This window comes from Caretta caretta, chromosome 1, assembly GCF_965140235.1.
Source record: "Caretta caretta isolate rCarCar2 chromosome 1, rCarCar1.hap1, whole genome shotgun sequence".
NCBI lineage: Eukaryota > Metazoa > Chordata > Testudines > Cheloniidae > Caretta > Caretta caretta.
The window spans coordinates 328172170-328184952 of record NC_134206.1 but is presented as its reverse complement, the minus strand read 5'-3'; the positions used below and the strand labels follow the sequence as shown (position 1 = coordinate 328184952).

The 12783-nt window shown below is 42.8% G+C and overlaps 1 protein-coding gene across 3 annotated transcripts in view; it reads left to right on the top strand.

Annotated features, from left to right (window-relative positions):
- KMT2E (lysine methyltransferase 2E (inactive)) overlaps nucleotides 1-12783 on the top strand; it is a 118328-nt gene that overhangs the window by 78516 nt on the left and 27029 nt on the right. For all 3 annotated transcript variants that reach the window (XM_048836375.2, XM_048836380.2, XM_048836373.2), the window contains 2 exons: nucleotides 3380-3544; nucleotides 4605-4913. In XM_048836375.2, coding sequence (XP_048692332.2) covers nucleotides 3380-3544; nucleotides 4605-4913 — 474 coding nt within the window. The remainder of the gene's footprint in view (nucleotides 1-3379; nucleotides 3545-4604; nucleotides 4914-12783) is intronic.

The window sequence follows — 12783 nt, the reverse complement described above, 5'->3', positions numbered from 1 at the left end:
CTTTAGGGTATGACAGAATAGGAATGGTTTACTGTTGCATATCTTCCCCTTTCCCAAAAAAACTAAGTGATTATATAATAATTCATATTTGATCTATTATTTCTTCTTAAAAATATTAAATTTCTGTCAGTCACAGATTTTGAAATGTGTATTCTTTGTCTAAAATATACATTATATCATCAGGTGCTCAATCTTTGCATGGTAAGTTTTATGCAAGTGAACACCATTTTGACACTGAATTCTGTTTAAATAGCAACCAAAGAGCTGTGTTTAGCGGTGTTTCAGGTTGCAACAGGATATGCTCCATCATCCCATAACCATAAACAAATTTTAAGATGGTAAGGGAAAAGATTTTTGCATTTCTTTCCACCTTCATATTGCCTGCAAAGCTATGGATAAGGTACTACAACACTCCATTAGGTTTTCATTTCCATCCCCAATTGATATAAAAAAGCAATATGTAACCCAACTTTATTGAACTTGCATTTTAATGCAAAACTTTTAAGATCTCATATGCTTTATAGCAACACATCAGCACATCTGACTGTCTCATATCACATGCATTTGGGAAGTTATTCTGCCTTAATACTGCTGAGGCAATTGTTAAAGTTTTGTGTTAGAGTCCAAACTTGATGAAGTTGCACTATACGGTGGTGTATGGGGAAGGATTCTCTCTCTCTCTCTCTCTCTCTTTTTTGTTTTACAATTTTTGTCAAGATTGATGTGGCAGATTTGTCATCAAATGAAATACAGCAGATTTGCCTTAGCACACATTTTCCATTATGGCTAAAAAATTCTGAAATATAGACAACCAAAATTTTGAACAATATTCTATGTCAATTCATTATTCATCAAACCACCATGAAAAAATGCAAGTAGTAACCACGTTTATATTTATTTTGGTTTTGCCATTTCAATTAGATTTGTACAGAATAAAAGTTTAAAGCTCCTATTAAAGCTGAACTCTGTATAGCAACTTTAACTGTGCTGCAGATAGTGGTGCATAATAATCCTGCACAATGAGAATAGAATTAAGTCTAAACTACAACTCCATCATCATAATTGCAAATAATATAAAGCTTTACCTTCAGATATAGTAACTCCTCACTTAATGTCATCCCGGTTAATGTTGTTTCGTTGCTGATCAATTAGAGAATATGCTCGTTCAAAGTTGTGCAGTGCTCCCTTATAATGTTGATTGGCAGCTGCCTGCTTTGTCCACTGCTTGCAGAAAGAGCAGCTCATTGGAACTAGCTGGTAGGGGCTTGGAACGAGGGTGGACCGGCAGCTCCCCTAAGTTCCATGTGCTGCAGCTGCCCAGCTGGCTATCAATTGCCAGTCAGTTCCCCCACTGCCATGTGCTGCTCCTGCCTTCAGCCTTGGAGCTTCTCCCAGGAACCTCCTGCTTGCTGTGCGGGGGGAGGGGGAAAAAAGAATGCTAATGTCAAGGTGTCCCCCTCGCCCCACTCCTTTGCCCCATCTCCATGGGGGTGAGGGGGGGGAAGGGGAAGAAAGCGGATGACACTACGGGCTCAGGAGGGAGCTTGCTGGCGGCAGCTGCTGTCTCAACTTGTTGATCTACTTAAAAAGGCAGTGTACTTAGAGTGGAGTCAGGGCAATGCCCATGTCTGTCTGTCTGTGTCTCTCTCTCACACTCACACACACTGTGTGTCTCTATCTCTCTGCCATGCTGTGTCTCCTCCTTCCACGAGGGCTGAGCCAAGTACTAGTTCATCATTTTAGCAGTAAGGCATTCCATGGGAAATATCTTACCCTCTGACTCTACCACCTCAACCAAGCTTCACAATCATAATTGCTGTGTACAGTATTAAATTGTTTAAAACTTACACTGTGTGTGTGTGTGTGTGAGAGTAAATATAGTCTTTTGTCTGGTGAAAAAAATTTTCCTGGAACCTAACCCCCCCACTATTTACATTAATTCTTATGGGGAAATTGGATTTGGTTAATATCGTTTAGCTTAAAGTAGCATTTTTGGGAGCATAACTACAACGTTAAGTGAGGAGTTACTGTATTAGTAAAACAGGTGCAGAGCTGGAGCTTTATTTTGCCCATTTGTTTCACTGTTAGGAGCAGCATAGTTAATTGTAAGTGCCCCCTTTCTTTAACATAAAACGTATTTCTCTATTGTGCCCAGTCTTTACTGGAACAAGATTAAAGTTAGTAGTAGTAAGAAAAATACCTTGCCATAGGTATGTATGGCCCTTCACAGAAAATGGAAAGACAGGTCCCTGACTCAGAGCTTTTAATCTAAAGATCTGATCCTGTAACTTGTGCATTTACATAAATGGAGCTCTCCGTGAGTGCAAGGGCTCTGTCATGCACAAGGATCAAGACCTGAATTACTCCTGTATTCATAGTGAGAATCTAGTTGCTTTATATGGCAATGTTGGTATATTAACCTAAGGGCACCTATTTTGACACATACCATATATACTCGTTCATAAGCCGAATATTTTTGGTAAAAAAGGGACGCATCAAAGAGTGGGGGTCGACTTATAAATGGATCTACACCAAAATTTGATGATTTAAAACTCTATGAAATCATTGAATTGAATGTCTAATACATTGTTGTTTTGTTTACCTGGAGCGTCTGCAGGCATGGAGCCCCTCAGTTCGCTGTGGCTGTGGTTCGCCGTTCCCAGCCAATGGGAGCTGCAGGGCTCCGTGCCTGTGAACGCTCCAGGTAAACAAAACGTCCCGACCTGCCAGCGACTTACCCTGACGGGCCGGGAGCCAAAGTTTGCCAACCCCTGAAATATAGGGTCGGCTTATGAAAGGGTCATACAGTTTTTACTATTTTTACCTATCCATCTTTGGGAGTCGGCTTATTAACGAATGAGTATATATGGAATATTCTTTTAAATTAAAAAAATAAAATACTACTTTGGCATATGTAATGTTGAAAAACTCCATTTATTTGTATTGTTCCTGATAAGTAATGTTCATTTTCCTCTGGCCATCAGTTTTGCAGTATTCCCATTGTGAAATTGACTTGGCGCAACATACAAATAATAGCCAGAGGGCTTGAGACCTGGAGCTACATGCTATTTTTACATTTCTAGTATAACTGATTACTGGTAAATGCTTATGATTAGTATGCTATTGGTTCTAGTCCAGAACAGGAAATCCTACTTTGTGTATGATGGGGCTGGTAAGAATTCAAATGTTGTTCAAATACTATCTCATGATACTAACAGTCATTTTCTCTGAGCTTTGGCTGAATCTGACCTGAACATGAACACATTATATGTGTATCACTGAATGTTTTTTTCAAGCCCCTTCTTAAAAATCAAATCTTGTGCATTTTGTGTCTAAAACTGATGTTCGATATCTGATAAATCTTTATTATATGCTTCAGACAAGAGAAGAACGGAAAATGGAAGCTATTCTGCAAGCTTTTGCCAGACTAGAAAAAAGAGAAAAAAGAAGAGAACAAGCTTTGGAAAGAATCAGCACGGCTAAAACGGAGGTTAAATCAGAATGCAAGGAAGCACAGATTATCAGTGACACAGAGTTTATTCAGGTAGCTATCTGTAACTTAAAACAAGTACTAAATATTATCTTGTTAAAGATTGTTTGGAATTCAAAATAGATTTTTAGTCTAAAACTTTTGAAATCTTAATTCCATGTTTTGTCTTTGGGATTTGACTTCAAATTTTAGTAAAATTTGAACAGAGCTTTGACATGACATGGTATATTTTTTAATCTTTCAAGAACAGATAAATTAGTATAACCATTCATAGCAGTTAAATTAAGAGAGTTTTATATACACACAAAGGTTCCCTGGAGACTGCATTAGCTAGTATTTAGAGTTCAGGAGTGAGAGTCAGATTGCACTCTAATCCTAACTCCAAGAGTTTTGTAAGGCTTAGTTTGTTATGTCTGATACACGTGGTGATCTTCAAAGAGAAAGTATATAAATATATTATGCATGTCATTGTAAATGCTTAGATTTTAAGTAAGAATAACTTTGTCAGGTATACTTAAAATAAAAATTCAATAAATTAAAACCATGCTGTTTGTAACAGCCATGGTTAAAAGCATTAATCAGCAGTGGGAAATACTTTCCTTGCTGAATAGTACTGCATTCTCTGTATTAAATATTTTGCCTTTCTTTACTATGCAGATACTGTAACAGAGACAAGGAAAAGTCCAAAATATTCAGTTAACATATTTAAGAGCATTATTTATGTAGCACCAAAGGTGTGCTGGGGCACTGCAGACAAACAAGGGAACAAGGTCCTTGCCCTGAAAGAGATTTATGATATAAATAAATTAATTATAGACCAGTCTAGTTAGAAACTATCATAAAATTCAGCAGAGGAATTACCAAGTCAGTTAGACCAGTAGTTTTTCCTCTCCAGATTCCTGCTCGACAGTGGCTAATGGCTGATATTTCACATAAACATACAGGAATCCCCATGCACATGTTTGTATCTTGAGAGGGTACAGGCATTAAGTATTTCCGTTGTAAAGCCAGAAACTGGGTTTATAGTCTTTCAAACCTCTAAGAATGAGGGAATCAGTCTTGTTTTATTCTTAGGCATGTATGTAACTACTTTAACTGCTATATCTTGCACCAGGAATCAGCAAAAGAGGAAACTGCCACCAAGCCAACCCCTGCCAAAGTTAATAGAGCTAAACAAAGAAAAAGTTTCTCTCGGAGCAGAACACATATTGGACAGCAGCGTAGACGACACAGAACTGTCAGCACGTGTTCAGATATCCAGCCGTCTTCTCCAGATGTGGAAGTTGCTTCACAACAGAATGAAACTGAGAACACTGCACTTGCAGCTGAGCCTGAAACAGAAACTAGTATTGCAGAAATAGTTACTGAAACAGAAGCTCCAGCACTTAATAAATGCCCTGCTAAGTATCCTAAAACAAAGAAGGTATGTCTGTCTATAAAAAGGAACATCTATAAAAAACGGAACTTTAAGGAAAAACAAAAAAATTTTAAAAAACTTTATAGAAAGATACATACTACACCAAAATTTGTGCTTAATGTGATGCATGCTATGCAACTCCTTGACTTTACTGACAGGAACGCCATTATAGATTTTGGCATGTCACTGTTGGTAATCTAAGGGACTAAAATATTTATTGGAATTCTACAACAATTTGGTTACAGCTGATAAAATACATTCTTCTTCAAATGCTTGCTCATGTCGATTCCGTTCTAGGGGTGCATGTGCCGACTGCTGTCAGAGATTTTTGCCTTAGCGGTATCCTTAGGGTTGGCAGTGGCGCCCCCTTGAGTTCTGTGCTCATGCGTCGGTATATCAGGCGCCGCCGACACTCTGCCCTCTTAGTTCCTTCTTACTGCCTGTCGTGGTTAGTGGAACCGCATCCCGGATGCTGTGGGGCTCCTCGGTCACAGATGCCACATTCCCGGTCACTACCATCTCAACGTGGATTGCCTAGAGCAAGATGCCACTCATCCTCCCGCAGATAGTCTTATAGGCGCAGGTCCTGGTCTCCCGAATTGTGGAAGTTCTCCCAATCGTGTCTCCAGTCCCCCCAGCACTGGCCCCTCGATACCAGCATTGATCATCTCTCTCTGGGCACTGGTCCCTGTCAGTGATGCCCAGCAAGCAGACCCAGGTGTCAGCGGCCCCACCGTGGTCACAGGAAGGGGATTCCTCCGGCACGGAAGCCCAGTTCAGCCCCTCGCCTAGTCAGCACGAGTGCGAATGGGCACTCAAGGCTGTGTCGACATGGACTGAACCAACTTGGCAGCATGGCCAGTGGCAGGTGAAATGGCCTTATTGGGGCACATGGGGAATGCCGGTTGTGGTGATGCCCACTTCTCACCACTCATTGGCACTGCCTTGGAGCAGCAGCTTGCACCACCGATGGCACGCTCATTGGTTGGAGCAGAGGGAATAGTGCCCACCCCTAAGCCTCCTTCCCCCACAGGGGAAGATGCCCCAGAACCTCCCCCAGCAGTGCAATCATCGTCCTCGTCCCTGGATGAGGTGATTGCGGGACCCTCAAGGACAAGCCCGCCCGATGATTTCAAAGAACATCAGGCCCTGCTGCGTCAGGTGGCCGAGAAGTTGGGCCTGGAGGCAGAGGAAATGGCTGAACAGATGGACTCCTTGTTTAACGTCCTGTCAGCCTCCACCCCTACTCCTCTCGCACTACCGGTGCACAACGGAGTCCTTAAGATTGCCAAGGGTCTCTGGCAACCTCTGTCCTCCCACTTCAAAGAGGGCTGAAAAGAAGTTTTGTCCCAGCCAAGGGGTTAGAGTACCTCTATACCCGCCCACCCGCTTGCTGATGGTCTCTGCGGCCAATAAAAGAGACGAATGGGCATACCAGTTTGACTCGCAAAAATAAAGACGCCAAACAGTGGGATCTGTTTGGGAGAAAGATTTATTCGACGGCTAGTTTGCAGTTCTGGGTGGTGAACCATCAGGCCCTCTTGGGCGGTTACGAATTTAACTTATGGGACTCCTTTCATAGGTTCAGAGAGTCCCTTCCACAGGAGTTGACCCAAGAATTTGGACCCTGGTGGAGGAGGGCACTGTGGCTGCCAGGTGCTCCCTCCAGATGGTGTGGGACACGGCAGCCAGGGTGGTTGTGTCGGCGGTGGTGATTAGGCGCAGCTCCTGGCTTCAGACTGAAGGTCTGTTTCCAGGAAATTCAGACCTCCATCCAAGACTTCCTGTTTGATGTGAACAGTCTCTTTTAAGATCAGATTGATGCAAGGCTGCATGGGCTGAAGGACAACAGGGCCACCCTTTGCTTGCTGGGAACGCACGCACCGCAGTGAGGAGGCGGTTCTGGCCGCCCCTGTGCCTAAGCCATGGCAGTTCTGGCCACCGTTGCCCCGCTCACCTGCGCAGCCTGGTCCGGCAAAACACTATGGGTGGCCGGAAGTGCTCATTTTGAGGGTGCGGTTGAGAGTAATGCCCCATTCACCGTCCAGGATCCACCCTGCTCTTTCCTCAACCGCTTGTGTTCCTTCCATTTGGCCTGATCCCAAGTCACCTTGCACCGTTGGGTGCTGTACATAGTGTCTCACGGTTACACCCTGCAATTTTTGGCCGCCCCTCCCTCCCTCACTCTTCTGGGACCCATCTCACCAGCAACTCTTCGTTCAGGAGGTTGCGAACCTCCTGCGCCTGGCTGCAGTGGAGGAGGTCCCTCGGTACATGAGGGGAAAGGGATTCTACTCCTGCTACTTCCAATTCCTGAAGGTAAAAGGGGGCCTCAGGCCTCTTCTGAACGTACGACACATCAACAAGGCTCTCAAAAGTTGAAGTTTCGCATGGTCTCCCTGGCCTCCATCATCCCCTCCCTGGAACTGGGAGACTGGTATGCTCCCCTTGCTTTGAAGGACACCAATTTCCACATCTGCATATTCCAAGGTCACGGGCATTTCCTCCGGTTTATAGTGGGCAAACACCATTTCCAATTTACGGCGCTCCCCTTTGGCCTCTCCTCAGCCCAAGGGTTTTTACCAAATGTGTGGGGCTGGTGGCTGCTTACCTCAGATGCCGAGGGGTCCAGGTCTTCCCATACATCGACAACTGGCTCATCAAAGGCAGGTCCCAGAACCAAGTGCAGAGACACCTTGATCTGGTGTGTTCCACCTGCCATGACCTGGGCCTGTTGATAAACGAGGAAAAAAATCCACCTTAAAACTGGTCCAATGCATAGAGTTAATTGGAGCGGTTCTTGACTCCACGCAAGCCCAGAGCCTTCCTCCCGGAGGTGCTTTTTCAGACCATGTCTGATCTGATCTCCCATGTGAGAAGCTGCCCGCTCACCACAGCTCACACCGGTCTGCGGTTGTTGGGCCACATGGCCGCTGGTATCTATGTGGTCAGTCACACCCGGCTCCACCTCCGTTCTCTGCAAGCATGGCTGGCATCAGTCTACAGCCCCAACTGACACGATCTAGACTGGATGGTCAGGGTGCCAGATCAAATCCTGTTGTCCCTCGATTGGTGGTTGGACACTGGATCGGTGTTGCAGGGAGTCCCCTCTGTGACCCTGGTCTCTGATGCTTCAGACTGGGGCTGGGGAGCCCACCTGGGCGAACTGAGCACCCAGGGCCGATGGGTGTGGGATGATCTGGCCCTTCACATCATCAGGGAGCTCAGAGCAGTTCGCCTGGCCTGCCAGGCCTTCTTGCCCCACCTGAGAGGCAAGGTGGTGCAAGTCCTCATGGACAGTACCGCCGCAATGTGTTACATCAACAGACAGGGCAGAGCCAGGTCGTCAGCCCTCTGCCAAGAAGCTCTCAACCTGTGGCACTTCTCTGTGCAGCATGCCATTCATCTGGTAGCTGGATACCTGCCTGGCACCAAGAATGTGCTAACAGATCGCCTCAGCAGAACCTTCTCGTCTCGCTACAAGTCGTCGCTCCATCTGGAGGCGGCCAGTATGATCGTCTGAAATTGGGGAATTTCCCAGGGGAACTTCGCATCCCCCCAGAACAGAAAATGTCATGTTATGTTCGCTCGAGGGTGTGGACAGGGGTTCCCTGTCAGATGCTTTTCTACTTCTGTGGTCGGGGCCCTGATGTACGTCTTCCCGCCAGTGTCGTTGATCTACAGAGTCCTAGTGAAAATCAAGCAGGACAGGGCAAGGGTTATCCTGATAGCTCCTGAGTGGTGTTGCCAGCAGTGGTTCGGCATGCCGCTGGACCTTTTAGTAGCCTAGCCACTGCAACTCCCTCTCTGGCCAGACCTGCTGTCTTAGAATCACGGCAGTCTCCTGCACCAGAACCTAAAGGCACTGTACTTGACAGTGTGGCTGCTGCGTGGCTAACTGTGGATGAGCAGGCATGCTCGACCTGAATGCAACTGATCTTGTTGGGTAGCAGAAAGCCCTCCACCAGAGTGACCTATCAGGAAAAGTGGAAAAGGTTTATGTGCTGGGCCTTGGATCGGTGTTTCTGGGCCAAACAGGCCTCCCTGCAGGTGATCCTGGACTATCTCCTGCACCTCAAACTCCAAGGATTCACTGTTGTCAGTCAGGGTCCAACTGGCTGCTATTTCAGGTTTCCACCCTCCATTCCAAGGCAGGTCAATCTTCGCTCATGACCTGAAGGCCTGATTCCTGAAAGGTCTTTACCCGCACGTCTGAGATCCGGTCCCTCCCTGGGATTTGAACCTTGTGCTGTCGAGGCTCGTGGGACTGCCATTTGAGCCTCTGGCTTCCTGTTCTCTTCTCCTTCTCTTCTGAAAGGTGGCATTCCTGATGGCAATTACATCCACCTGCAGAGTATCAGAGCTCAGGGTGCTTATGTCGGAGCCACCCTATATAGTGTTCTACAAGAATAAAATCCAGTTGCAGCCGCACCCGGCATTTCTGCACATGATAGTTTCCCAGTTTCATATCAGCTAAGACGTTTTCTTATTGGTCTTCTTTCCAAAGCCCCATAGTTCCAAAGAGAGTGCAGGTTACACGCCTTGGATGTCTGGAGGGCACTGGCCTTTTATATCTACAGGACACGGCCTTTCCATAAGTTAATGCAACTGTTCTTTGCTGTGGCAGACAGGAAGAAAGGTCATCCAGTGTCTGCTCAGAGGATTTAGTCCTGGTTCACAATCTGCATCTGATACTACTACGAGCTCCCGAGTGTGCCTCCACCGATGATTAGTCAAGTGCGCCTTGATTAGAGTGCAAGCATCATCAGTGGCCGCCTTGTTTCATGTGCAGATCCAAGAGATCTGTAGAGCTGCTACCTGGTCGTCTGTCCACATGTTTACATCCCATTATGTGCTGACCCAGCAGGCCCGGGACGATGCTGGCTTCAGAAGAACAGTGCTGCAAGCTGCAAAACGTGAACTACAAGCCCACCTCCGTTGTCACTGCTTGTGAGTCACTTAGAATGGAATTGACATGAGCAAGCACTCGAAGAAGAAAAAACAGTTACCTACCTTTCGTAACTGTTCTTTGAGATGTGTTGCTCATGTCCATTCCATTACCTGCCCTTTCGCCCCTCTGTTGGTCACTGGTAAGAAGGAACCAAGAGGGCATAGGGTCGGCGGTGCCCGATATACCAACGCATGAGTGCAGGACTCAAGAGGGCGCCACTACTGACCCTACGGACACTGCTATGGCAAAAGTCTCTGACTACTGCGCACGTGGGCGCATGCACACCTTGAATGGAATGAACATGAGCAACACATCATGAGAATATGAACATCTTACGAACGGTAGGTAACCATTTTTTCTTTGGATTTACAAAACTTCTGAAGTACATTTTGCAGAATAATTCTGGAGTTTGTGTTTGCTAATCAAATTTCTTTGCCCATGCAAATATTACGTATATGAAATCTGTTAAAAGAAAGTTACTTAGATTGCAAAGTCAAGCAATCAAAGTTTAATAAATAAAAAGGAGATGTATTTTATGTTCTGCTTTGTGATAAGATTTAACTTGTTTTTAACTTTAACTGTTTGTGTCAGGATGTTTCAATTTATTTGTTTGTTTTTTTTCTTTTGCTGAGAAGGCTGGCTTTCAAGTTGGCTAAATTTAAAAGATCTCAAGAAAAATTAAACGCTTGAAAGTACTAGGAATAGTGTTCAAAGGAACTTCCATTTTTTATGTAACATGTTACATATAACCTGTAAAGATATCCTACAGCACTAATTAAAACAGCTTTCAAAATATCTTGCACTGTGAAAGATAATAATTCTCTAAACAACTTGTGCAGCATGTTCAAAATTTAAAGAAAGTATTCTTTATAATTAAGCCTCTTCGTTTTCAGTTTAAACCAATTTTTACTGAAAAATTCCCAGGTTTTACAGAAAGTATTATTCAGCTTTTATTGATTTTCGCTTTTGTATCATTCAAATATATAAAAATAACTTGTTTTATTAGGAAAATACGATACATTAGTCTGTGTGTATATATGCAAAGCTGCCCGTTAAAATAAGGCTATGCATTAGTGTAGAAGATACACACAATAAACACAGGGCACGCACTCGAACTCTGAAGTAGCATGCGCATCTGAATATACTGATGAATCTCATGCCCACCATGTATACATTTCAAGCTGTTAGCAGATAACAGTTTAAAAATTTGACACACTAAAATGGGAGGAAAATGAAAATCTGAGAATACATTTGAGAACACAAGGAAGCATTCAATTTTTTTTTTTTAAAGGGAGAAAAGGATGAAGTTGAGTGTATGCGCTGCAAGTGGTGTGGCCCAATTATTAAATGTAAATATTTATAGGCTAATAGTTCTAAGTCTACAACAGTAAACTGTTTATTCAAATGAAAAGTTTTATTTGGGGATCAGAGAGAAATTGTTTTCTTAAACTCAGAGGTGGCATTATGTTTTGAGTTCTGTTTTAGTTTTGCAGCAGATCATATAGATGAATAATGGAATTCAAAGTATTCATCTACTGAATACTTTTTTCTCCATGTCTTTCTGTCCACCAAAATAAACCCCAGTATTTACACAGAAAAATTACTAGTTTTTTGTACTGATTTTCACCTGTTTTTATTGTTGTGGTAACAAACACTGATAAATTCCTGGGAAAAATTAAATAAAATAAAAACTGAAAACGAAGAACCCTATTTTTAATATAAATGTGGAAGAAAATAGTGCTAGACCAGTTTCAGTATTTTGACACCATTAGTAAACAACTCCAAAAATTCAGTTAACTTGCATTATTTAATAAGGTATCTTTTTACCCTTCCACACATCACAAAACCAAAGCATAGCAATGAAGCAGTATATCCTAAACCCCCAGGGATATTTTTGCTCTGCTTACTGCAGATGCCTACCTTTTAAATCACCTTTTAGCTCCTATTGTGAAGGAAAGCTAGAAGCTATTTCTTATCTTCTCTGTTTGTGACCCAAAGCTTAAAGGAGTAAAAGACACCTGAGAAGTCTGAAGAAAAATCAATGCCTGAAACTAGAGTCCATTTGCCACTCCATAATATTCTAGATGTCCTTTCTCAAATTCCTTTATTGTGTCATTGTGGGAAGCGTGGATACAAATTTTGGATTTTTCTTACTTAAATTGTGTTTTTATTTAAATTAAATAGACTTGCCTGTTTTAAAAAAATAACTGTTTAAAATAAATTTAAAATTGACAACCTATGGTAAACCCTAATTGCAGTATAATTTGCTAAAATCCTTTAAATAAAAAATATGCCACAACAATAAGCCCTCCTCAAATTTTAGTAAGTTAAAGGGTACTTTTTAAATTTTATATATCTATATATAAAATAAATTAGGGAGAAAACACATCTTTAACTTTTGAGTCAACTCAAGCATTTATAAATACGTTGCCGTGTCCTGTACTGCATTACGTACCTCTCTTTTCAGTCTTTAAAATGGAGATAAGATTGGATATTTACAATTTTCAAAATGTAAGTACTTCCAGTTTCTGTTGTTCAAAGAAGTTTTTGCCCTAACTACTTTCGGTTTCAGTTTAGCTAATAGATGAAAGACTATTTTCTTCATGTGGATGGAGTAGTTCATTCAAAGTTGAAAAATAGATTGGAAGTTGAAAAAGCAGGAAAGCTTATTTTCCTTTTCCAATAAGTAAATAAAAAACAGGTGGGAGAAGATAAGATCTACTAATTCTAAAATTTAAAGAACATGGGTCCAAATTTTCAAAGCTACTTAGGTGGCTAAAGATGCAACAGTTAGGTGCCATGTAGGATTTTCAAATGTCCCCAGCAAGCGCCAGTGGCAACCAGAGACAATTAATGCTCCCATTGTTTCATAAATCAGTTAGTTAGTTTATCAAAACTTGTTTTGTAATTAGAACTTTTTTTCTA